Source organism: Apium graveolens, chromosome 10, assembly GCF_009905375.1.
Source record: "Apium graveolens cultivar Ventura chromosome 10, ASM990537v1, whole genome shotgun sequence".
NCBI classification, from domain to species: domain Eukaryota; kingdom Viridiplantae; phylum Streptophyta; class Magnoliopsida; order Apiales; family Apiaceae; genus Apium; species Apium graveolens.
Window position 1 is genome coordinate 219,121,043 of NC_133656.1, and position 27,324 is coordinate 219,148,366.

The 27,324-nt window shown below is 32.2% G+C and overlaps 1 protein-coding gene across 7 annotated transcripts; it reads right to left on the reverse strand.

Annotated features, from left to right (window-relative positions):
* Window positions 1-21,761: 21,761 nt before the first annotated feature.
* On the reverse strand, window positions 21,762-27,137 carry LOC141693053 (putative serine/threonine-protein kinase PBL7). 7 transcript variants are annotated; one of them, XM_074498045.1, is made up of 11 exons: window positions 26,472-26,914; window positions 26,279-26,331; window positions 24,174-26,049; window positions 23,952-24,091; window positions 23,729-23,826; window positions 23,471-23,628; window positions 23,007-23,378; window positions 22,768-22,910; window positions 22,449-22,667; window positions 22,199-22,348; window positions 21,762-22,038 (listed from the first exon to the last, which is right to left on the reverse strand). In XM_074498045.1, the coding sequence occupies exons 3-11, from the start codon at window positions 24,358-24,360 to the stop codon at window positions 21,940-21,942; spliced, it is 1,566 nt and encodes a 521-aa protein (XP_074354146.1). In that variant the 5' UTR covers window positions 24,361-26,049; window positions 26,279-26,331; window positions 26,472-26,914; the 3' UTR covers window positions 21,762-21,939. The 7 variants fall into 7 exon arrangements, with proteins under 7 accessions (XP_074354146.1, XP_074354147.1, XP_074354150.1 ...); XM_074498046.1 differs by having other exon boundaries at window positions 24,174-25,511; window positions 26,279-26,383; XM_074498049.1 differs by having other exon boundaries at window positions 24,174-24,349; window positions 26,472-26,910.
* Window positions 27,138-27,324: the final 187 nt, after the last annotated feature.

Below are 27,324 nucleotides of genomic sequence, written 5' to 3' on the forward strand. Positions count from 1 at the left end.
CCAAAGCTGCCAAAACAACTGCAATTCTTAAATCCAAATCAAAGAAAACCCCCTCTGGTATCTCTCAAAAGGTACCAGTTGAAAAATCTACCAAAGCCAAAGAGGGGAGTGTGAAGGAGGGTAAGATAGGTGAGGGAAGGGGTGAACATCAAAGAAACCCCAAGGATAAGGTTGGAGAGATGAGTGATCCCAGCCTAGCCACACTGCAGTTTCCCAACAAACTACAGTGCTTAAAAAGGACAGAAGCTCACTTCTAGCTGCATCCTCCCAAAAAGATGTGGCTATTGAACAAAGCTCTCATCCAAGAGCACAGACCAAGAGGGTTAGGGACACAAGCTCACACTAAACTTACACTAGAAAGAAGAAATCCAAAACAACTGGGGATGCACAGGGCACACACTTAGTGCAAACTGGTGCTAAAGACACAGTCCCTGCACCTTCTCAAATTCAGATTGATGTGGCTCCAATAAATGTGGAGTCACAGCCAAAATCTCTCATTATAGAAGCCACTGAAACACAATACTCACCAACCAACTCACTGGAAGTGGACATGATAAACACTTCAATTCCTGATTCTCCTTCTTTAACTCTGTTGGGGAAGCCAAAATCCAGTGCAAGTGAGCATCATCTTTTAGATGATTTGTCGGCTCACTTGCCAATTCTTTCTGATTCTATTGTGACATCTGTGCCTCAAATAACTTCAATCAACACAGAGTCAACAATAGTTTCTCTTCCCACCTCATTCATTTCTACTCTCTCGATGGATATTGCTCATCCGTCGAGTGGTGATTGTGTCCCGATGGATAAGCTTAACAGCAGTTATCCGTCGGATAGCTTTACCACTCACCCGACGGATATCACTTATCCGTCGAGTATCTCTGCACAACTTCAAACTTCAATAATTTCAAGTGCAGAAGATTTGGTGGTAATACAATCACTCTTAGGACTGAGAGAGGAGAGTGTATTGAGTGAGAGGCTGGGTTGCTCCCAGGCAAAAGGAGAGGAAAAGAGTGAATCTCAGCAATCCATTCATTCAGGATTGGCAAAAGTGAGTGAGAGGAGTCCCACCTTAGTAGGTGAAGGTGAGGGTGTGAGGGTGGGGAGCCAGGGTGAGACCCTGATGTAACAAAAGAGAGAACATGGGAGAAAAGCAGGTACTGGAGAAATAAGGATGGAACCAGCCATTGCTAGTGAGTCAATGATTGTGGATGATGCTGAAAAGGAAAGACAATTTCAGCAACATTACAAAGCTGTAATTGATAACATTTCCTTGGATGCTGACACTTTTACTCACCCTGTTTCAGCCTATCAACTGTTGGCTGCTCAGGGCAATGTGGAGGCAGAGCAGACTTTGCACTTAGTGCACACCACAGAATCTCTTCAAAGAGATAAAGTTGTTGTAAACAGGATGCCTCCTCAAGCTGGAGAGCCATCTGAAGAATTTGGAGTAAATTCTGATGATGATGACTCTAGTTCTTTGCATGGAAGCATGAACTTAGGGGGAGCTGAAGGCCCAAGTTCTGCTTTAAGTTTACCTGAATGGGCATGGGCAAAGGACTTTACTCCAGGACAATTTGAGGTGTCTTTGGTAAAACAAGTAACAGCTATTCAGCAAGCCCTTCAGGAAGCTTCAGATGCTGGTACCAAGGCTGTTCTTAAAGCTCATCTAGACTCTTTGCACTTAATGAAGATCCAACACTCCAGACAGAATATCAGTGTGGATGAATTAAAAAAGGAGATAGCTGACTTAAAGACATACAACTCTGAGAAGCTGGATTCAATAATGCCATATGGTACCATGCATGATCTTTTACTAAGGTTGAGAAGAGAATCAGATTCTGACAAGAAGATAGCCAAGCTGGAGACCCGAGTCCAGGTTATTGAGAATTCAGTGGCTCTACTTCTTCAAAATCAACAGACTCAGACAAATCTTCTCATGCAACTGGCTAAAGCACAAGGCCTAACTCCTCCACTTGATGATAAAAAAGGGGGAGAGAGAATCAAGTAAGGGGGAGAAAGGACCAACTGAGGGGGAGAACATTGTAGTTCAAATCAGCAAAGTAATTGTACCTTCAATTACTATCTCCAAGCCACCAGTTGCAGAGGGTATAGATCTTATAAATGCAGCAGCAGCAAATTTGAAAGATGCTGATAAAGAAGAGTTGACTCTGATCAACTGGAAAAAGATTGATGAGGAAATACAGAAAAAGTTTCAATTAGTCAAGGAACCAGATCAGTCAGCCATCCATCACTCTCATGTCAAGCCAATCAATGTGAATGAGATGAGCATGAACTATCTGGAGAAATGACAATCTTCCTGCATCAAGACTACAAAGGCTGAGATAATTCTTAAACCAAGGGCAAACTATCCAAAGTCATCTTTGAAGAACCCTATGGATACTGTGTATGAGACACCCAAACCTGATGAAAAGAAGCTTCTGTCAAGATCTATTCTCCTCTACAAAGATCCAGCTGATTCAGCCTCAAGAAAGAGAATTGCAAAAATATTCAGAAATGGAAAGGAAATTTGTGTGGTAGCTGGACATCCACAATTTGCTCATGCAAAGGAAGAAGAAAAAGCCAGATTGAAGCAGGAAAAGAGGCAAGCTGCTCTAGATGCAAAGAAGTCTAAACAAAAGAAAGAACAGTTTGCTATCTTGACCAAGCTACAGGCTGTGAACTCTTCTCAACAAATTCTCTCTCAAGCTACTGAATCAAAGAAGAAGATTGAAGAACAGAAGAAATCTCCAAGAAAGAAAGAACTGGCTAAAAGAACAAAAAAAAAGTTGGATATTGTTAACAAGGAATTGGAAGATCAATTTCCAATGGAATCCACTAAAGCTGAAACTCAAGCATCAAAGCCCTCTGTGGTATTTGAAGACATAAGGGTGGTGGACCCCTACAGGAACATACATGGAGAGCCTATTGTGCCAAAGGATGAGCCAATAGAGTGGGATAAATTACCAATTCCTGACTTCAACTTGCCAATTCTCACCAAGCCAAGAAGGACAAAATCAAGGGCAGTCAAGAAAGTGAAGCTGTCACCTCTCAAATCCAAGGCAGTAGTCAAAGCTCAACCCAAGATCAACAAGGGAGACTACTTGTACTTGTGTGACATCAAAAAATTCTCAGACCTAAACCTTTATCTGGAGGAGCTGGATGAAGTAAGGGCAATTGATGCATACAGAAACCTACCTGAAAGGTTGGTATTCAAGTACAAAGGAGGAAGGGAGATTCAGTGGCCTCTTCACAGGATACTTCAAGAAAGCCAAGCTGTGTTGATCAAAGTCTATTCATCCTTCAAGAAAAACTTTGGGTTTAATGTAACTGCAAGAAGATTAGTATTGAAGAAGATTGAAGAGCTAAGGAGTGTTAAAGCCAAAAATGCACTACCCAAAACTCTTAACATCCCATACACAGGGAGAAGAGTGCATCTAAGGCCCTACTGGATGATGGAATTTATGGATGACAAGGGTGTGAGAAGATTCTTCAGATTAGAAGACCAATTGAGTATCTCTAGCAATGAGACTCTCTTGGAAATACAAGAAATGTTAGATCTCTCAAAATCTGATGAATTTGAATTCCACAGACAGCTCCAGAATCAAATTGAAGAAAACAACAGAAAGCTTGGAAGAAGATCCAGACCTTCAAGAAACTAGAAAAATCTGTTCAGGCTAGAGGAGCATCTTGAACTGACTGTGAGCCAAACCTTGTATATCTTGTTTAAATTGAAGCACTGTCAGTTTTATCTACTTATCTTTAAAGATATATAATTAGGATGTTTTGTTATCATCAAGTATCTCTTAATTTATGGCTACAATTCCAGTAGACATAAATTGGGGGAGATTGTTTTGAATATGTTGTGCACTTGATGAGTACCTAAACAAAACATCTAAGTAGATGTTACTTAGTGAAATAATGTAGCACTCGACGGATAAGAATTATAGTCCCGACGGATAACTCATTTTAGTCCCGAAGGATGAGTAACTTATTATCCATCGAGTGAGTAGCTTATGTAATAATGAGTTTGTAGCATAGTGTTGTATACACCTTTGTATAGAATCTGTAGTAGTATATAAGTCATGTTGACTTTAACTAGATATGCAGAATAGGTTGATTAACTGTACATAAGCAATGTCTTGTAATTCTGTATAAGTGAAATGAAATCAAGTGCCAAAATAGCTATCAACGGATGCTTAACAAAGCTTCGACGGATGATCAAATGACTTTCAACGGGTGTTTAAAATAGCAGTCGACGGATGATCAAGTAAGTCATCGACGGATGATCTGAAAGTCGACGGATGATAATATCAAGATTCAAACATCAGTTGAACAGTGAAAGCTGACACACAGCCGTCGAGATGGATACAAACACACTGTGGAAGCCCATTAACTGGGTAATAGAGGACGAAAAGCAGCAAAGATCAAGACTGTTAGATTTTATATTTATTCAGTTCTTTTGACTTTGTAATCTTGGTAATATATAAACCAAGAGAGTAGCAAATAGAAAAACAACTAAGAGAGCTAAGAAACAAAAACAGAGAAATCTTTGTAAGCACTATCTTTAGCATTTCCTATGTTCTTAGTAGTTCTATTTTGTATAAGCAGCTGTGAGCATTTGTGCACACAGAGTTCTCTCGATATATTAAATATATCTCTGGTGGAATTGTTTAAATCCACCAGAAAGTTTTAAAGACTCTTGTTTTTAATTACTCTTGTTTTGATTCATTAAAGTTTATATTCCGCATTGTGCTAATCAAAACAAATATATCTATAATCGAGTTGAACATTTTTATCTTAAAGAAAAAGTTCAAAAATTTCATTCAACCCCCCTTCTGTAATTCTTGTTATATTGTTAAGGGACTAACAATTTTGGAGATGTTGTTTCATTTGAATCCACATATAGGACCAATAGGTATTGTATGCCGTTTATACCAATAACCGGGGTCAATCACCATTACCAAAATATCTTGATCGGGTTTGCACTCATGCGAGATGAGACAGAGATTTTATATAAATGGGTTTTGAACACATGGTTGGAAGCCGTCGGAAACAAACATCCTCTCACTATTATTATGGATCAAGATATAGTATTGGGAAATGCTATTGCCGAGATTTTCCGGATACCAAGCACATATTATGTTCGTGGCACATAAGTAAAAAATTTCCCGAAAAATTGTTGGCTTTTTACACAAAATATCCGGAATTCAAAGGGGATTTTAATTATTATTTGTACAAGTCGTTGTCACCCACGGAATTTGTTGGTAAGTGGGAGGTTTTGGTTGATAAGTATGGACTTGAGGATCATGTTTGGCTAAACGATATGTATGCCATTAAAGATAAATGGATTCGTGCTTACACAAAACAACATTTCTCCGCCTTTATGACCACCACCTCAAGAAGCGAGTCCATGAATTCATTTTTTGACGAGTATGTGAAAGCTTCAACCGGGTTGAAAGAATTCATTGAGAATTCACAAAAGGCTTTGGAAACACAAATTCTTAATGAGGTTAAAGCCGACTACGAGACCGAGTATAAGGAAAGGATATTGATATTTAATTCCGCCTTGGAAAATCATGCTTCTTCTATTTACACAAAAGAAATGTTTAGGAAATTTCAAAATGAGATTAGAAAAAGCACATCTTATGTGGTAAATAGTTGCAAAGATGGTTCCAATTACATGTGGAAGTTGTATTTAGTTGAGAAGTATAATGTGCCGGAGAATCTTAGAAGAAGGTATCGGGTAATGGTTTCTTTGGAAGGTATCTGCCCCTTGAAATTGCCTATGGTAGGTCTTAAAGAAGTCAATCTGATCAGTAAGCTCCGCTCCTGTCTTCTTGTAAAGATCCATCTGTAAAATAGACGTCAGTAACAACACAATTCAAGAAATAACAGACATTTGTAATTAAAGAGAGGTAGGTATTAGATGTTAGTACATTCAGATTTGTGCCTAATCACCCATAATTATCACAAATCATCTATCATTAATCCTAAATTTAATCTAATAATTCGAATTAATATGTATATAATTAACCTAATTATTCGAATGAAATTCACAACTCAAAATTAAACCTAAATTCATTCCTTAACTAATTTATTTCAAATTAAAAATTAAAATGTCCTAATTAATCCTAACCCTAATTGTTAATTATGCCAAATTTTAACATATAATTCGAAATAAAAATTAATTAATTCGAAATAAAAAATTAAAAATTCCTAATTAATACTAACCCTAATTCGAACTAATTAATCAGAAAGAATCAAGAACATATAATTCGATCTAAAAAGTATCAAATCATGCTACAATTCGAACTAAAAAAGAATAAAATCATCATACAATTCGACTAAAAAAGAATAAAATCAACACAAATAATCAAGATTATCATGTGTGTATAATTAAGAACATCTTGTGTGTGTACTGTGTATGTGTGTATATATACATACATCTCGTGTGTGTTTGTGCGTATACAAGAGAAAAAAATGGAAGAAGAATAAAGAACCTTTGAATCAAGGAAGAAGAACACAAAAGAATCAGTTGCAATTGCCTTAGAAAAGCTCGAAATCGCCCTAGGATGGCACGTAATCGCCCAAAAAATGCTCAAGAACAGTTTTTAATCGACAAAACTGCTAACAGTTGGTTAGCAGGGGTTTATCTGTTCACGACTTCCGCAATGAATCATTGCGGAAGTATTAAGGGTAAAACGGTAATTTAACACCTTACGCAATGAATCAATGCGGAAGAAAGGGTACAAAGGTCATTTTGTTTACTTCCTCAATGATTCATTGCGGAAGGAACTAATCCCAGCCGATTAATATTTGAAATGCATGGTCTTGATTTGTTGGCTCATGAGTGAATCCTAGTCAACCTTGGTTGTGGAAGGGGACCCATAAATACATACATACATACATACATACATACATATTAGAAATCATTCATTTATTAAAAATTATTAATTATTGTACAATTAATATGTGCATATATATATTAATACGTACATACATGCATGTATATCTAACATAATTTATTACTTTCTGCGAATGCATCATTGCATATGTACCTCAATCGTTCGTGCTCATATGCATAAACAAATAAATTATTCATCCATTAGATAACAACATGGATCTATTGTCAATAATTACAGCGAAAATAATTTCAATTACCATAATTTAGAGTATGCCCGTGCATTGCACAGACTATAAAGGGCTAGTTTGGACTAATTAGCACTCTGCATCCCAAAATTTTAACTAAATCTCATTCTTGTTTTATTAAATTTAACCTTAGCAGTTGGCACCCTAAACTTAAAAAAAAATGGTGACTTCTTGCACCCCTTTAAAATTTTGACATTAACTCAGATTTAACGTTAATTGTCAAAAAGGCATTTTTGGTAACATTTTTATATTTTAGTTTGCATCCTACAATTTTCCTCAAATCTTACTTTGCATCCTAGAATTTTCTAATTCATGTTATTAAAAAATGATGGTAATTTTAAATTATCAAAAAATAATCGAGTTATATTATTTTTTATGTTCACATTATGATTTTAAAACTGGACCATTAGTTAATTTGGTCTAGTGCATATAATTATTTGACGCGAAATTTTTACTATTTTGGTTGTATATTTTGTTTCTAAAAGTCAATTTATAAAATTTTATGACTCACACGAAACTCGCAATATTATAATTAATTCAGTGTTGTTTTCACAATTATATTATAACTGGAATCAGAAAAAAAAATAGAGAGAAAGATGATTAAAAATTTCATAATACGATATTACTTTTTTTATAAAATTTACAAATCATAAAAGCATAAGTTATTTATAAATTTTAAAAAAATGAGGCCACTATATTTTATAAGAGTTTTAAAATGTGTGTCGATCCCTCGTCCCCTAATGTAAATAATTGGGTGGAACATAAGGGATATTATACTTCGACTTATTATATTTTTATTTTAAATTATACCAAAACTTGAAAAAAAATTGAATTATTTTAGATAAATTTATTTATTTTCTTAAAGTAATCGTGGGATGCAAATTGTTATAATATAAAGTTGTAGACCTAAAATGAGATTCAAGATTAAATATGGGATGCAGACTGTAATTTATATTTGCATAATTTTTTTGAAAATATACATCACCAGAAATACTCATCTCACAATAACGTTAACGTCTGACTTAACGTCAAAAATGTTAAAGAGATGCTTATTGACAGTGTTTCCAAACTTTGAGATGCAAGCTGTTTTAGTTTAAAATGTTAAACCTGAAATGAGATTCAACCAAAATTTTATGATGCAAAGTGCAAATTAGTCTGTAATTTATCATCTTTCACTTTTAAGCTGAAAATGACATGTTACAGCAGGTATCGTAAAAATCGGGAATCAGGAAAGATCGGTCGAGCTATTGATTTGAGATTAATTGAAAATTGACGATTAATCGAAATAAAATGGATAAATCATAATATTAAACTATACTTAATATATTTTTATGATTATGTTAGTTATTTATTAACAAATATACATTTATTATATCATAATTTATATACTTATTTATATTTAATTAATATAGTATTTTAATTTTAATAAATAATTTTATATACTCTAATAAAGGAAAATTCGTAAGAATTAATCGAATTTCAAAAATTGAATCGGTCGGGTACATTGCAGGGGATTAATCAAGGATTAATCGGTTGAATCGAGGATTTTTAGAATACCGTTATACTCCAAGATAACGTGACATGACGTGGTTTGACATCTTTGTCAGCACATTATTGAAGTCGTGGGGATGACAAGTGAGTTGGTATATGGTATATATTTTGGGTGTCAAAATTTGACATCCCAAATAAGGTGTCAACTTCGTTTGTGACCACAAATATTACATAAAAAATTAATATCTTTTTAGTATATTTATATTCACAATATATGAATTTACAAATTAAAAATAATTATATTTAATGTTTATTCTATATTTGGAATAATTAAGTGGTATAAAAAGTAAATGATCCAATAACATCCAATAACATCTTATTCGATATGAGTTTTGTAATGTGTAATACCCAGTAAGAGTCTGATTATGATTAATAGGTCTAATTGAGCTATTATATAAATATAATAGGGTCTTGGTCCTCGATACAATTCGCATCTTCTATTATTCTATTATCGTCAATTCAAGTGAGATACAGTTAGTGGCATAATTAAATTTGTGGAAGATCAAGTCCCACAATCCGTATTCATACCCCTAATGTGACGCCCTCAAACTCGGGGTTAGGAATGAGGACCCACAATACCACTAATACTAATATAATAACATCATAAATATAATAAAACCCGAAACTAACAGGATCTAATAGGATAAAGTAATAGACAAGATTACAACTACTAACCAAAATAATATTATTACAGCCCAGGATATAATTAAAACCAAATTATCCGATTTTAACTTGGAATCGACCGATAACCCAAAAGTATCTGATCCAGCTAATACATTTCCCACCAACTTATTGTCGTTTGCTCACACAACATCTACCTGATCTGACATCTGAAATCCCACAACACGATAGGGACCGCCAGGAACGCTCTTGCGAGCGGTGCGCCTAAGTCTGGCAATTTTCTTTCTTAACTACCATGGTTAGATCAAAACAAATAAATGAGCAAAGAAGCTCAACAAGTAACTATATAAACAGTTCTAAATAACAACATTAACAATATCATATGAGGCATTTTATCTCAAAATAAAAACTAAGTGGCAGTATTCTATCAATTTCTAGGAAAGGGCTCCACATGAAGATTTCAAAACTTTTAAGATTCAAGTTTGAATAATCAATGGTTCTCAAGCTCAATCGATAGGGTTCTCAGAGAGTTTCATACTTTGAGAGATAAATCGCTCTAAGTTATGAGCATCAATATAAAAGTAAAGTGATATGGTTCTCATACAAGATTCTCAGAACTTTAAAGAAGATTCAATTCAAACTATTCAACTTCAAATCAAAAGAAAGCATAACGCTTGTTACAACATTTATAAAACTTTTACTTTTATTACTTAATAACAAAGAACCCTTTATTGGAATATCAATCTTTTATATATAATACGGGTAATCAGCCCGTACTGACCTCCATCCGGTCATTAAGGTACATATGGCATCATTTCAACCTTATATCACAATCACAATACCCAACCAAAATCTTTAGTCGTTTATACTTAAAAACATCTAACATGCAAATCTTATTCATGCGATTAATCAACTTAGGTTACCAAGTCAAAACCCATAACATGCAATCTTTAAAAATCAACATGCATAACATTAAATCAAGAACCGAACCTAATTCGAACCAAAACTAATGAACACAAGTCATACCACTCAAATTTATCATATAGTTCAAACCAAATACGTTTAAAATTGAAGGTTTTATTCGGGTTTTTCAAATAAAAATGACATGCAACAACATCGATTACTTATCTTTAACTTATACAATAAATTTGAATTATTCTCAAGAAACTAGACTTGAAAACTTTGAAAAACACACATGCATACTTTCAAATTTAAAGAAATCAAGTAAAACATATATTTCGACTTATAACTATATTTGAAATGAATCTTCACTCTAAATCAACATGCACTAACTGATTTGACTTAAATATACAATATATGATTAAGTCAAGCATCATGGTCCACCGCCGGCTCATCGGAGCTCATCACCGGCGGCAAGGTCTCAGAGATGCCCTACTTGAAGTTTTCTTCCACGAAACCTCATCAATTCATTTAAGCTACCATATAACCATGTTTAACATCCATAACCAATCACAAAACCACCCATTCCATCTCTAATTTGGAAAATCGAATGAAACTCAAAAAAATGGGTTTCGAGAAGCATTCAAGAAACACGCATGCAAGTACATAGAGTCATAGAGGGAACAAAAATAAGCACAACCATGGTTTTAGATTATAAAAATGGTGAGAGATGAGTGATGAAGAGAGGAGAGAGAGTACCGAGAGAGAGAGAGAGAGAGAGAGAGAGAGAGAGAGAGGAAGAAAACGGGGAGGAAGGAGGAGGTGGAGGAGTGTATATACATATTAAGGACAATTTGGTAATTTAGCAATTCCTCCTTTTTTGTCCACTTTTATTTACAAAAATGTAATAAAATAAATGTAATTTATCTCCACACAAAGTGTAATTAGCTGAACTTTTATTTTTATAAAATAAAATATAAAATTAGCTCTTCACCCATATTTTTAAATTATTTTTTGAGCGAACATATTATTTATTACGGATTTTACGAATAAATCCCCAATAATAGAAATAAACTCTGTAAAATCACTTAAAATTATCAAAACATCAAATTAAATTCAGCTATCATTTTTAAAAAGTCCCTAAGACTATTATAGAGATAATAAAATAAATTTCACACTTTGATCATACTCTGATTATTTTATAGAAATATATAAGGACCAAATAATACTTATTTTTATCAAATAAATTCTTTAAAACAAAATAATTAAAAACTCACGAATGACAGATTCACACATGTAACCATCAAGTAACATATATTCACATAATATTAGCTACCACAATTCATATTTATACATCCTAGCACAAAATTCTCTTTTTAATTACTGATTATGCGAGTACCAATTACTCGATCATTCAAATAGCGATATAACTTTTCACAAATACGAATCCTTACAACATAAACACACAGAGGACTCCATATTTATCATAACTTATTATAACCCCCAATTTTTATAACTCTTAATCCTTCTCTTTTAATCCATTCTTTAAATAACGAGTCTTGTTCTACCTGACGACCTGACAAACGTAACTTAACCCTTTTGCTGACTCATCAAACTGGAACGAGACTTTACCCGTTCCTTAATAATATTTCACAGAAATTTTATATAAACCACAAAATTATATACTTAATATTTTTTCATTCCTAAATCCACATAGTCCACTATTATATCACAAAACTATATTTTATTCAAATATATACGCCGCGAAAATCCCAGTCGTTACATCGAATCATATAATCATGATATGTGGAATCATTTATGCTTATGCATTACAGCTTTTATAGTGTAACCTTGATAATACCACATAAGATGATGATACAGATTATATATTTAGATAACAAGTGATATTCGAATTTATCTTATGCGATATTATCAAGGTTACACAATAAGTTGCAATTCAGAGTCGTACCTGATTTCATGATGGTAAATATGAACACATATATGAATATGGATTATGAGACTTGATCTTTCACATACTTAATTCGGCTTCTAACTGTATCTCACTCGAACCAATGGAAATAGAGGACTAGAGGTTGTGAATGGTCTCGGGGACCAAGACCCTATTACGTTCTTTATATATTAGCTCAATTAGACCCCATTAACCGTAATCAGACTCCCACCGGTAATACACATTACAAAACTCATACTACATAGCATAGGATGTTATTGGACCCTTTATTTTCAGTCCACTTAATTAGTCCAAATATAAAATAAACATTAAATATAATTATCTTTAATTTGTAAGTCCGTATATTATGAATATTATAAAATATTCTAATTTTAACATCGTTGTCGGTAAATTATTCAAGTTGTGGGGATGACATGTAAGTCGGTATAGGGTGTTCATTTTGGTTGCCAAAAGTTGATATTATGAATTTCTTTCTTTAAATTAATAAACTTGGCATCTTGAATTGCTAATTATTGAATTGTTTTTTTCGAATGAGATGTTAAAAATGATGTGGAAGAAAGAGAATGATGAAATATAATATTTTTAATTATTTCTCAAAGTTGGCACCGTAGATGATCGTACGAGTTAGTCACACCTCTATTTGCGCGTTGTACACGATGATAGTTCATTTATAGTTATATATTTTTGGTATACATGTTCATTATCGGGAGCGAAAGTCTGAGTTTCACAAAAAAATCCAAATCCGAAAAGTTTGTCTGATTCTGTTAAAAAAATCTGATTAGAAAATAATCTGGCCTGGTCCAATCTGGCCCACGGGCCTTGAAAGGTCACAAATTTTTCACAAAAAATAGTCTCGGCCCAATTCGGTAAAAACTTAGATTTAAGTCTGATCTGAATTTAGGTCCGATCCGGACAAAAGCTCGACCCGATTCGGATAAAAGCCCATCATGATCCGACTCGGCTAGATTAAAGTCCAAATATTATGGTGACTTTCAATAAATATTCGAATAAAATTTTGGAAAAAATATGTCTTATCGAAATTTATTTTATAATTGAATATAATTTTGAATAAAAGTCTTAAATTTATAATAAACTCTTTAAAAAATTGATATTTACACATCTTTTATTTATATGCGAACATCTTTTGCTGATATTAATATTGAATTACTTCTAAATTATTCTAAGATATAATATCAATAATTTGTTCCGAATTCTAGTTAAGATTGTGTACATATAAATAAATTCCTAAACTTGCAAATACAATCCGAAAAAAACGGAAATAATATAATATTACTGAAAAATTAAAATTATCACTATTAAAATTATTTGAAAAAATCGACAATCTGGACCCCATCCGACCAGATCCGCGGGCCTAACTAAGCTTAGTTATTTGAACGAAATTCGGCATGATCCAATTTATAAAAAAAATTGGTCCGGCCAATTTAAAAAAATCCGAATATTTCAAAAACCAACCCAAACCACCTTAAAAGTTTCTCTGAGCAGAAAATTGGAGGGGGAAAAAAAATCCGATTTTCGTGCATCGACCAGATACCGGATCCAACTTTCTATGGCAGGAAGAAGGGGAAAAGAAACAAAAATTTGTGAGCTAGGTGAAAATTTATAAACCGATGAACTAAAAGTGTGAGTCGGGCTTTTTTATTATTATTATTATTATTATTATTATTATTATTATTATTATTATTATTATTTTTAATGTAATAAGAAGACAATAGAGGGTCATTGTTGCAATCACATATAATTACTTCATACTGCATATGTTGGTTGTTAAAATAAATGAAGTCATGTTATGTAATTATGAATTAAGATGTTTGAAATAAGGGATTTTTTATGCTAAGTGGTCACTAACTCCTGTATAAATGAGTTCTTCTTATTGATAGTTAAATAATAAATACCTCTGTATTTACATCAATTCCACCAATAACAAAACCATTTTTATTGGAGTTAGTGAATAATTTGTGCCCATTAGAAAGACCGTTCAAATAAATCGAGCAATATTCTTATGATCTAAGTAGTTGAAGATGCTCATAAGAAGATGCAATTTATAAATAGAAATGCTTTCAGCAGTATTCATTTCTTTCATCACAACAAAAATTAATCAAAAAGAGTAAAAAAATCATCAAACATAATGATATTGTTTATCATAAGGCAAATTATATTTGAGCCCCCATAGTGATAACAATATCTATCTATTGTTGTTTATAAGCCCCACTTTATTAAAAAATTAATATTTTACGTTTTCTCTCTTCCTACTCATTTCTAACAATTTTTACTTTAAATTCACTCCATTATTAAACAATTTCTCTAAAGTTATTCTATTTTTTTCCGTTAACATTTTATTTTGCTGCTACATGTGGAGAAAAGTGATGAAGGATTTGAATAATTAATTATTAAATTATTGCAAACAATTATTGTTCAATTTGAACTATTTTGTTTAATAGCTTTATAATAAACACACTAATTATATCATATTTATAACTAGAATAGGGTGTTTTGATGTTATTATTTTGTCGTGTAAAGCATAATTTACTTTGGAAAAAAAACAAAACCGAAAAGGAGTGTGATGTGAGTAGCAAAATATGTCGATAAACCTCAAACTAAAAGTACAAATATATATATATATATAAATATTCAATACATTTCTAGATAATTAAATAATTTAGGAATAAGTAATAATAATTTTAAGTCTTTTAAAATATATAATTGGTTATTATTCTTTTTAACTGTATCAAATATAGTTCAAAAATATTTTTAATTTGAGAATCACTTTACAAAAATAAACGAGATTCAAATATATTTCTAGATATTTTTCAAAAGTATAACTAGCAATTATTCTTTATAATTGTATTAAAAAATTAAAAATGTTATTAATTCGAAGATAATTTAGAAAACAATGTGAATGGAATTTAAAATACTATTTTACAATTTTTGCAAGGAATTGAAAAATATTTACATATAATATAATACATTTAGAGCGGCTGAAATAGTATATATTTGTAATTTGAAAATTTTAAATTTAGAAAAATATGAAATTTTATTAAAAATATGTATATTAATAAAAACAACAAAAGGTCATATAAAAACTGTGTATAAATATATTTTCACAATTTTTACAAATAAAAATTTATAAAAAAATATTTTATTATTAAAAAATTATAAATAACATCAATAAAGTTTCCTGAGCAAGGTAATTTAAGGCTAAAGAATCGAGTTATGTAGCAAACAACACTCCAAACTTAATGGATGCTCTTATGCATATCTTTTTCACCAGATCCATGACCATGTTCATCATCACTTAATTATGAAGTTCTATAGAACACAACTTGGGTTTTCAAGGAAATAGGTATTACAATCGTGTATTAACACGTCATTCTATTATTGGTGCAGGAAGAGCGAGATGTGAAATGAATTAGGGTTGTTAAAAAAATTCGAAAAATCTGATATTCGTCGAAAAATTTGCATTTGTATTCGAAATATAGCGGATCTTATCTGTATTCGAAAGAAAACGGATATTATACGTATTCGAATCTGACGATTGCGGATACGATTACGCCTTATTTGATACCATCCAAATTCGAATAAATATATTATATTAAAATATTTATATAATTTAAAATTTATTATATTAAACTTATAGTTTGTGCATGTGTATATAAATACACACACGTATATATATGTATATATATAAATAATATATTTAGAAATTTTATATAATTGTAAAAATAGTATTGACATATATAAAAAAATTATTTGAGTACAACAATTTAAAGTTAACAAATATTTTGAAAAGATAAATAAAAATTAATTTTTGAATAAATTAAAATAGGAGTAAATCACTTTAACTCTTTTTTAATTTTTAAAAATGAAAATTAAATTTTTACTGTATTTTTTTATTTTTCTTTGAATTTTTATTATAAAAATAAAAATATGATTGAAAATTGGATTCAGATCCAGATATTATCCGTATCCGCATAGTATCTGTCGGATCCACATTCAGATATTATTTTTTAAATATTTCCGGATTCGGATACGGATACATATACGAATTTTCGGATTCGAATACGGATACGGATATAGGCAGATTCGTATCTGAATTATCTGTTTGACAGCTCTAATATGAATTATTAGTAACTTTTTTAAAAAAAAAAAATATAACTTCAGGGATACATGACACAATGAGTGGAGTGACATCTTAGACTGAAGCCCACCTAAATATTAAAATACAGTAGATTTTTTTAATCATAATTTTTAGTTAAAATTCAATAATTTTTTTTTTTGTAATTCTCGATTAGTATAAAAAATATTGATGATATTTAATTTGTCTCAGCTATTTTATAATCGTGATTCTATCACAGCTCATCCCACCCAAAAACATGTCTCAAAACTCTGACATGAAATATTAGATAATTCTTTTTCCCCATTTAATAGAAATAATTTTACATTTACTCATTTTTATTAAAACTTTCTCGCAAATTTTCGTTATATTTCTTTATTTTCATGTAATCAGTTTTCCTCAACTAAACACAAATAGTTGATCAATATGCCTCCGAATTTGATAATTGATATTGAGACAATTCATAAGGAATTATATTTCTTAAGTTTATCTTCCAAAAATTTAAATTTAATTTTCGTCCGCTCCGAAATTTTAATTTACCGACTAAACTTAAAAAGAAATGCAAAATTTACAAGGTGGTGTAGACGTGTAGTATAATAATTGGTTAAACTTATTTGTATACTACTGCCTCTGTCCCATTGATTATTATACGTTTACTATTTACACGCATTTCGAGGTCTTTATAAAATATAGTTTTGTAATATTTTTTTCAATTTTTTTTGAATAAAAGTTTAAACATGAAACTTTTATTCAGAAAAAAAAATTTAAAAAAAATATTATGAAATTATATTTTAAATGAATATTGAAAAGCATGCCGAAAAGTAACGTATAGAAATCGATGGGACAGAGGAAGTATATGATTTGTCATGAAAATGAGATGACGGTCATGCAATGTTCTTCGGCGAGCGAGACTCCAGCTAGGCTCACGTAGGGCCTTATAACTAGGGTAAAGTTTAACCACATGGACCCGATTCACGGGCCTTTATAATACTATTGACTTATCCAAATATTCTGTATAGATTTATGTAATATCCCGTAATTTTTAGAATTCGATTAATAAAAGAATAATAGAATAAAAAGGATTAAAATTAGATAAGGACTAGGATTTAAAATTGGGTTAGACTAATGGGCCTAAAATTTGGATCCAATTCTAATATGGATAACTTGTAGTTTAAGATATAGGGTTTTGTCTCGTTATAAATACACCTTATTCATCCTCCTCGTTTTAAGTATTAAAATTCGTAAGGGCTCTTCTCAGCAAAAATCAGCAGTCTTGTAAAATTCGTAGAAAATTCATAGTATGTCAGAATTCAGTGACTCTGGGCTTTTCGGAAAGGTATTTTCATTCTCTACAACTTTCGTGCTTTGTATTTTCCAAGATAACGTCGTTTAGCGGGTCAAAAAGGCTATATTCAGATCTGGTCAGTTTTAGAGGTAAGTTTTCGATCGATCTTACTAGTGTTTTCAAAATTGTGTATTATGCGTGTATATTTGATTATCAAAAAATGGGCTAAGTGATGATATTTTTGAAAGTATTATGTGTTACAAGTATACGTATTGTTGTATCTCTGTGGTGTCTAGATGATAATTCTGAATATTTGATTTGTGCCATGGTTTGTGAAAATATCAAATAAGAACTTAGGACCGCAGTCACCGGATTGTAGTGACAGTTTTCAGAAAATTTAGGACCGTTATCACCGGGTTGTAGTGGTCTTGGCATGTGTTATTGATTTTGGAATTATTGTTGTCTATGTGCTATGTGTATTGTGTGTATCGAATAAGAATAAGAACAAGAAAGTGTATCAAAAGTATTTGTTTCGTATATCGTATCGTATAGATTATCGTATTTTGTTATATGTGTTCATGTTACTTGGCCTACTAGTTGGATCGATTGATTTCTTGCTGGGCTGTATAGCTCATTACTTACAATTTCAGGTTTCGCCTAAGAGTTCGAGTTGGATAGCATTGAAGTTAGAGGACTTAGAATTGGAGTTGTTTGACTTTTAGACTTCTGTTAGCTGCGCTTTTGTAATAGTCTCCTTTGTAATTGAATTTTCGATTAGTAAATTGTATTTTTTTTTAGTTTCGATTTTAGAGTTAATGGTCAGGAAGTGCGGGTTGTTATAGTATGTAATATCCCGTAATTTTTTTAGAATTCGATTAATAAAAGAATAATAGAATAAAAAAGATTAAAATTAGATAAGGACTAGGATTTAAAATTGGGTTTGAATATTAGGCCTATAATTTGGATCCAATTCTAATATGGATAACTTGTAGGTTAAGATACAGGATTTTGTATCGTTATAAATACATCATATTCGTCCTCCTCGTTTTAATCATTAAAATTCGTAGGCCTTTATTCATAAAATTTAGCAGTTTTGCAAAATTCGTAGAAAATTCATCGTAAGTCAGAATTCAGTGATTCTAGACTTTTCGGAGAGATCTTTTCGTTCTCCACAACTTTTGTGTTTTGTGTTTTTCAAGATAACGTCGTTTAGAGGGTCAAAAAAGGCTAAATTCAGATCTATTCAGAATTTGAGGTAAGTTTTCGATCGATCTTACTAGTGTTTTCAAAATTGTATGTTATGCGTTTATATTACTATAACCGCCCGCACATCCGGACTATTAATTCTAAATCAAAACTAAAAAAAAATACAATTTACTAATCGAAAATTCAATTACAAAGGAGACTATTACAAAAGCGCAGCTAACAGAAGTCTAAAAGTCAAACAACTCCAATTCTAAGTCCTCTAACTTCAATGCTATCCAACTCGAACTCTTAGGCGAAACCTGAAATTGTAAGTAATGAGCTATACAGCCCAGCAAGAAATCAATCGATCCAACAAGTAGGCCAAGTAACATGAACACATATAACAAAATACGATAATCTATACGATACGATATACGAAACAAATACTTTTGATACACTTTCTTGTTCTTATTCTTATTCGATACACACAATACACATAGCACATAGACAACAATAATTCCAAAATCAATAACACATGCCAAGACCACTACAACCCGGTGATAACGGTCCTAAATTTTCTGAAAACTGTCACTACAATCCGGTGACTGCGGTCCTAAGTTCTTATTTGATATTTTCACAAACCATGGCACAAATCAAATATTCAGAATTATCATCTAGACACCACAGAGATACAACAATACGTATACTTGTAACACATAATACTTTCAAAAATATCATCACTTAGCCCATTTTTTGATAATCAAATATACACGCATAATACACAATTTTGAAAACACTAGTAAGATCGATCGAAAACTTACCTCTAAAACTGACCAGATCTGAATATAGCCTTTTTGACCCGCTAAACGACGTTATCTTGGAAAATACAAAGTACGAAAGTTGTAGAGAATGAAAATACCTTTCCGAAAAGCCCAGAGTCACTGAATTCTGACATACTATGAATTTTCTACGAATTTTACAAGACTGCTGATTTTTGCTGAGAAGAGCCCTTACGAATTTTAATACTTAAAACGAGGAGGATGAATAAGGTGTATTTATAACGAGACAAAACCCTATATCTTAAACTACAAGTTATCCATATTAGAATTGGATCCAAATTTTAGGCCCATTAGTCTAACCCAATTTTAAATCCTAGTCCTTATCTAATTTTAATCCTTTTTATTCTATTATTCTTTTATTAATCGAATTCTAAAAATTACGGGATATTACAATTTAAAATGAATGTGATGGGGGACAGTGAAGGAGAGTGGCGGCTCGTGGGTCACTAACTCACAATTTCACAGAGATCGAGATTTTGAGGGAAAATTTTGAAACAAAAACGCTTTTAAATTTAGAATTTTTTTAATATCTAGAGAAACATTTTTAATCCGAGAAAGAATTTATTGAAAAGCAATAAAAAATAATGAGTATATTTTAATCTTTTCAGTAATTTGTTATTCTAAAAATTAAGGGGTGTATTCATTTCAGATTTTAAAGGATCGTTAATAATCTACGGATTTTAAAAGATTTTCGTTGATTTTAATTTTTCGTGTATTTTGATGGAGTTGATCCAAAATCTTGTAGAGTCTTGCAGATTTTTTGGAGTTTTTAATAAATCTATCAAAATCCCATGTATTTTGAAGAGATTTCAAGATATTAAAAATGTACTAGCAAATCCATCAAAATCCACAACTTTTTTAAATAAAAGAAAATCCATGGACTTTTGAATATCATTAGATTTTGATGGATTTTTTAAAATCCAAATTGAATACCACCAAATTTTGATTGACTTTTTAAAATCTAAATTGAATACACTCAGATTTTAAAATACTTTTTTCAATCCTTGTTGAATACCTGCAGATTTTAAAGAATTATTTAAAATCCAAATTGAATACCCCATGATTTCTAAAATCCATAAAAATCTTTCAAAATCCCAATTGAATACACCCCTAATTTTTTTTTTCTTCTGAAAATAACACTAACTATGTTTCAACAAAACAAGCCAAGAGTTCATAAGTACATTCAAATTTTCTTTCTTATATTGTTATTTCTATTCGTAAAATGACCTAACTACTCTCTCAAACATGATCAGATATAAAAATGTTAGAATTATCAAATTGAATATTTTTTTTTATATAAAATGATCACAGAATTCACATGCATTTATACTGTATTTTAAAATAAAAATAGTTGACGCGCGCAATCATATCACGAATGATATATCATTTTATAACAAATTTTGATATCCAATTTGATACATTTAACATAACTTACTTTAATATTATTTATGATTATGGCTCATGAGTCGCTTAAATACTGTTTAACTTGGTTCACGTGATTTGCAGGTTATTGCGTGATCCCGAGAGTTTTACCCAGTACACACCGGAAAAATAGCGGCTGCGGGTTTACTAAGATAAAAAAATATAGTTAAAAGAATTTTATTATAATTTTAATTACATTTTTTTCTTATATATTCTCCTTTCTGGGGTGGATCATCGGCGGAATCATATCCGTTCAACTCCGAACACCGTTAAAAATGTACCTTTTCATTTTGAAGAAATATAATTAACATGATGGTATAAGTATAGAACATGTATATTATCCAGAGGGCCTAGAGCTCAGAATTATTGCACATTTTATTTAATATTTCCTCCGTTTTAAAATACAAGTCCCTTTGACATTTTATTCGTATTTTAAAATATATAAAAGTTATACTCCGCATATTTTTTTCTAATTTTTTCTTTCCTTAAATTAAAATTTAATATATATATACTTTTATTCAAAAAAAAATTGAAAAATAATTTGTGAAACTATTATTTTTATTCACCTTAAAATACGCATAAAAAATAAAAATGACTTATATTTTGGTACAAACATACTAATAAAGAGGCATCAACGTAAGCAAAAAAGATACTTAACATGGCTGTGCATATAATTGTTGAAATCATATCTGGGGAGTATCCGTGTAGTTCAAGAAACGAATAAAATGATTAATTAAAAAGTAAGTAACAAATAAAAAGAAAAGGACGAAGAGATAGTTCAAAAAGATAACCAATCAAAAATGGTTCACAAGCTAGATCAAGATACTATGTTCCGACAGCAAGAGGCCTTATATGCCAGATCATCTAAATTACGATAAAGACATAGCTACATTGTGGCCGTTGCTTCAGTTTCAGATTCCGATTCCGGTGGAGAATAGTCTGTAACGCTATAACCATGGGCTATTTGACACAGAGCATTCACTACCTGTCCACGTCACGCAAAACCATAAGTATTCGAGATTCAGCAATTTATCCAAAAAAATATTACAAACAAAACTCTTGAATCGAGCCCGAGGTCAAGGGCTCGAACTATGGGTGTGCGTGAGTTTACTTAGCAAAAAAAATACGAATCAACTAGTACATACTTGATCAATCGAGTATCTTCTATACGGATTGGTGGCGAGACATTTTTCTGTTATCCGAACCATCCAAAAGAGTTGCACAAGATCATAAGAGTCTCCTATTGCACGGTCTAGTAAATCAGGGTAGTTTTTTTCCCTTAAAAGCGGCGTTGCCTATTTTTCAGCAGGAAAAGATAAGGACAAACGCACAGATGAGATATTACCCAGGCATCGATGAATAATTATCGGAATTTAGAGGATTATCATAATTTACCCATGTCAATAGGCTTCTCCCATTGGTATCTTTCAGAGTTTTCCAACCAGTAATCAGCTGTAAAAGAACTACTCCGAAAGAATAAACATCTGTTTTGCTTGAATGTATTACAGTTTCCGCATACTCTGGTGCCAAGTAATCGAAAGTCTTTAAAACCCTGGTTCCTGAAGAACGATCCATGTCCTGATATTGGTCTCTTGTGACTCCATAGTTTGTCAGCTGCATTCATAATGATAGTGAGATAACATTTGGAAAGTCCGCATTATTGGTTCTAAATCTAATTTGAGATGAAAAAAATTAAAATTAACACTGATCATACCAAAGGCTCATAGTCATGTGTAAGTAGGATGTTCTCTGGTCTCATACTCCCATAGAAACTTTTTCTATGTAGATATTGTAACCCTCTAGCTGATCCTAGTGCTATATAAATCCTTCTTTTCCATGTTAGTCCTGTACATCTATCTGCATAATAAACAGTTATTAGAGCTTTTTATTACCAGTTTCTTTACAAAACTAAACATAGTAAATGTACAATACTGAAAATATGGTTTATCTCACCTGATAGTTGTCTGTTAAGTGAGCCATTGCAGACATAATCACAGACCAGCAACCTTTGTAACCCTTCTGAATATGATCCTAACACACCAACCACATTTTTATGTCTAGCCTTCCCAAGTAGCTGAACTCGATTCCTAAATTGCATATCACTGGTGGTTTCCCCTCCGCGACTACTAACAACAATCATTGTTCGATCATTTAAAACCCCTTTATAGATTAGCTTGTGATTGTTTGAGAGTATATTCTGCTCAGAAAATCCAGCTGTAGCACGTTGTAGTTCTTCCAAAGTAAATTCTCTTGCGTTTTCATCTGTATGCCTTGTGTTTGAGCAAACCGAACAGATAGAGTTATTATGTAGTGGTTGCTGTTCACCTGTGTGTCGATGAATGATGTTACAATGATAACTTCTGGTTATGTGTTTTTCATCAATACGAATAAAAGAGCCTCGGGTTGTTGCTACCTACTTGTGAATTGATGATTTGCTTGGATTTGGTAGGGATGCAATCCTTCAGGTTCTGGTGCTTTTGGCGCTCTGATACATTTTACACCTCCATCCTTCCTCATTCTCAGTATACCACATGTGAGATTTTCCATAATGTATTTAATCTCTCTCCTTAGCTTCCTATTTTTTAGAACAAATGTTGAATATAGTAATATCATTGTAGGCCTTCTCCTATCACTTTAAGGTATTGGAAGAGTTTGTTACTTAAAAAATATTTTACCTGTCGAGGATCACACATGTAGCATCAATATTGTTGGCCGCTTGTACAGTGAACTTTTTCAGTGAGTGTCCTGGTTCCACCGCTCTCTCTATTTCAATCTAAATTACATGGAAAGTGTAATGTTGTTATCAAAGCCTATTTCATAATAAACTTGAGTGTGCGCGTGTGAGTGAAATCTGTTTATATACAAAAAAACAAGGGAAAGTAGCAACTTATAGTTAACCTGTTGGTTTCTCATAAGCAAAAGTATGCTTTTCATCTCATTGTTGGTTTCAAACTCAGCTAACTTCTTCCGTATCTCTCTATCAATACTTTCTTGTCTTTTCAAAATTGTTGCACTGGAGTGTAATCTACTTTTGGACACTGCTGACCAATGCAAATTAAAGATTAGAAAGCAGAATCTATCATTCCTTGACTACAGAAGAATCATACAGACTCAATTTACCTAGTATTCCACAACTTAGCAAGGGTGATCTGTTATTTGTCTTCCTAAACGGCTGAACGATGCGCAGAAATTTGATCCTGTCACCAGACTTAAGAGATAAGCTATGCAGCGCCGATCTGATTGGATCCGCTGAAAGCTCTCTCGATGCATCTTGAATAACCAGAACCCTATGAACTCTTGACGACATTTCTTTATTGATTAACTAGCAGAAATTTTTTTCTCGAAAGAAAGAATCACATAAACCCACGCATATATGTAATGAAAATCAATAGGTGGTGATATATATACTAGCTAGCTCTTGCGCAAAATATACATATATCTATGATGAATGAGTAAAGTGCCATATATACCACTGCACTTGTGATAAGCCACTAGCAAACTTGATTTGTACAATTTTCTTGTTTATTTCTATGCTTATTAAAACCGTGTACTCACATATAGACAAATTGTGAATGAAGACAAGACCATTCACCAATGTTGATTATATCCAAGTTTAGGATCTTGGTTTGTAACCATTTATCTATGTTCAAACAGCTTAAAGGGGGCTTGCCTACCTATGTGTCAAATTTTGACACATGATCATTGTCCCATTGACCAAATATACAGATAAGTTCGATTTTTTCTGTCATTCTGAGGGCATTTCCTGGTTTTTGGCTATTGAGATAGTAGACAAATGTTAGTTCCAACTTGCTTCCTAGCTGAAGTTGCTCAGTATCACTGACACCGCACCTATAACCCAACTGATATATTTTGTCCAACACTGCACCTTAGAGATAGAGTGATTCCTTATATACAATTCTTGTATTTCTTTCCCTTGGAATCTCCAGATTCTACATGTTGAAAAACTCTTTGTTGGAACGAGGAATACTATTTTTGGTTCAGAATAATACAAAAAGAGACTGTATGAGACATGGGAAGCTTGATTGGTTGTTAGATGAAGTTTATTAATTTTACCGAGCACACCTTTACTTATATAATACATTATTAGATAGTAGGTTACTCTGATTGGTTGTCGGGGTAATGTAGTTTATTATTTGTTCATTGTAAAACTTGGACAAAGTTCAACCTAGGTGTTTTTTCTTCAAGTAATTATCTTCCTGAACCAAGGGTATCTTAAAACAAGATACAATCTTATAAAGCATCTTGAACACTACACAAACAAACTACAGTACGCTCTTCTACAGGCTACACAATACAAGCGAACAAACATAAAGAGCAAATTCTTGCATCCAAGCTGTTTAAACAAACTGATATAATTACACGGATGTGATGCAGTAGAATCTGTGAAAAGAACTTCACCGAGATTCAGTCTGTGCCGCTTTACTGAACATTGCATCCCTTTAGAAAAAAGGAAAGAAAAATAAATAAAAAGGAAATAAATATTAAGAAGCTGGTAATGGCTTTTGAGGACGACCAATATTGTTTTAGGGAAGGATAATTATTTATTCCACTGGAAAACAATTAAAAGTCCGTATCTGGTTTGATTTGGTTTACTGTAAAACTATTGTTCTCTGCACAACTTAGGATTTTCTGAATACAATAATAAAGAAGAGTGATTTGCCGCAGGATTCCTTCACAATGATGTTGGCTCACTAGAAGCCATTTGATCCACGTTAAAGTCTGCACTGAATCCCTTATGAACTAATGGATGTAAACATATAGCAAGACTCTCCACCAAAACAGGCAGTAATGTCTTTATGCCTAATATATGCAACGTAGGTGCTGTTTTAGCAAAAAGGATGCCTGATGAATCTCACTCGTACAGGCAAATCAGGCATCCAATAAGCATATCTTGAGTTGGTACTGAAATAGGATCCCCAATCACCAGAAGAAAGGTTCATTTCACTTGAGCCTCATAAGATAAAAAGCCCTTTATCTGTTCATGTTGAAGGAGTTCTAATAATAGGACTTATGGTCATGTATATCTTGTCATGTATAAAATATTGGAACATGATATGCTTAAATTATAGGAAAGGGACAAAGAGAAAACTGAAAACATTCTATCATGGAATGCCACTGTAACACTTGGATACTAAAACTGAAATGCAACAAAATATAATACAGAAGTTTCTCAAATAACCAAAGACAAAGGTATGTAACTTTACCTCTAGGTTTGCACCTGAGATGAAAGTTAATTATTTCCTTCTGCTCCACCTCTCTAGTCTCATTACAGTGATGTGGGATCGAGATGTTGACATATTAAGTGAAAGCTGCCATTTAGTAACAGCGCTACAGTAATATAAAAGGCCACAAGCAGCTGGACAGCCTCAACCTAAATCATAAAAAAGGATTACAAACCTGAAAGTCGATAAGGAAATATTGGAGAAGAAGAGGTCCGTGAGTTCATCATTTCATAAATTCCGTTAACAAACTGCACTAGTTGATCATATAAATATTCTCTTCTTCTTCTTCTTGTTTTAGACATTCCTTGAGAAAGCAGTATTTTAGAAATGGCAATATTTTAGAATTAGCACTTTAATCACTCCAATGCTGTTCACTACTCTCAAGTCCACGACCCTCAGGATGGGCAGATGTCCCGTGCTCCAGGTCCCCCCCCCCTCCCCCCCGGTTCTGCTGTTTGAAGGCAAAATTGGCAGTTAGGAGCTAGTCTGCCAAGCTTAAGAAATCTTTTAAGCTTTACATACAAAACATTGTGGAAAAGAAAAAGGGAACAAGCATAACTAGCAAAAAGAAGAGAAAACATAGTTAAGTATAAGAGTAACAGAACACCCGAGTAAACTAAAGAAAAAAGAAAAAGAACAGATAGGCAAGAAAGGACGAGAATCATAAAAACTAAAAAAATAAAGGCAAAATGTAACAAATACCTTAGCATCATGCAGGTAACTTGTTTTATTGTTGGAGTAATCTATTCTTTGCTTATTGCATGAAAATTGGAATACTTTAACCTTGTAAAGAAAAGAAGAGAAAAAGAAGAACAAAGCGAAAGGAGAAGAAAAAAATCAAAGTCCCAAAAGAAAAGAAAGAGAAGAATGAGTTGTAAAGCTATTAAGCTATCAAGATTTTATTCTCTTTTTTAATTTAAATTTATAATATTTCATAGTCGTGCCTCTGATAATCTATTGTTTCATGATTCTAGTTAAAAATTAGAAGTTGAATGAATTATCAAGTCTGGGAGGCTTTTATAATTTCT

Coding starts and splice junctions, on each gene's coding strand:
- LOC141693053 (XM_074498044.1), bottom strand. CDS start 24,360: ATGTCGTCAAGAGTTCATAGGGTTCTGGTTATTCAAGATGCATCGAGA. Junction 23,827..23,951: donor TGCTTATGAGAAACCAACAG/GTTAACTATAAG, acceptor CATGTAATTTAG/ATTGAAATAGAGAGAGCGGT. Junction 23,379..23,470: donor AGCAAATCATCAATTCACAA/GTAGGTAGCAAC, acceptor ATCGACACACAG/GTGAACAGCAACCACTACAT.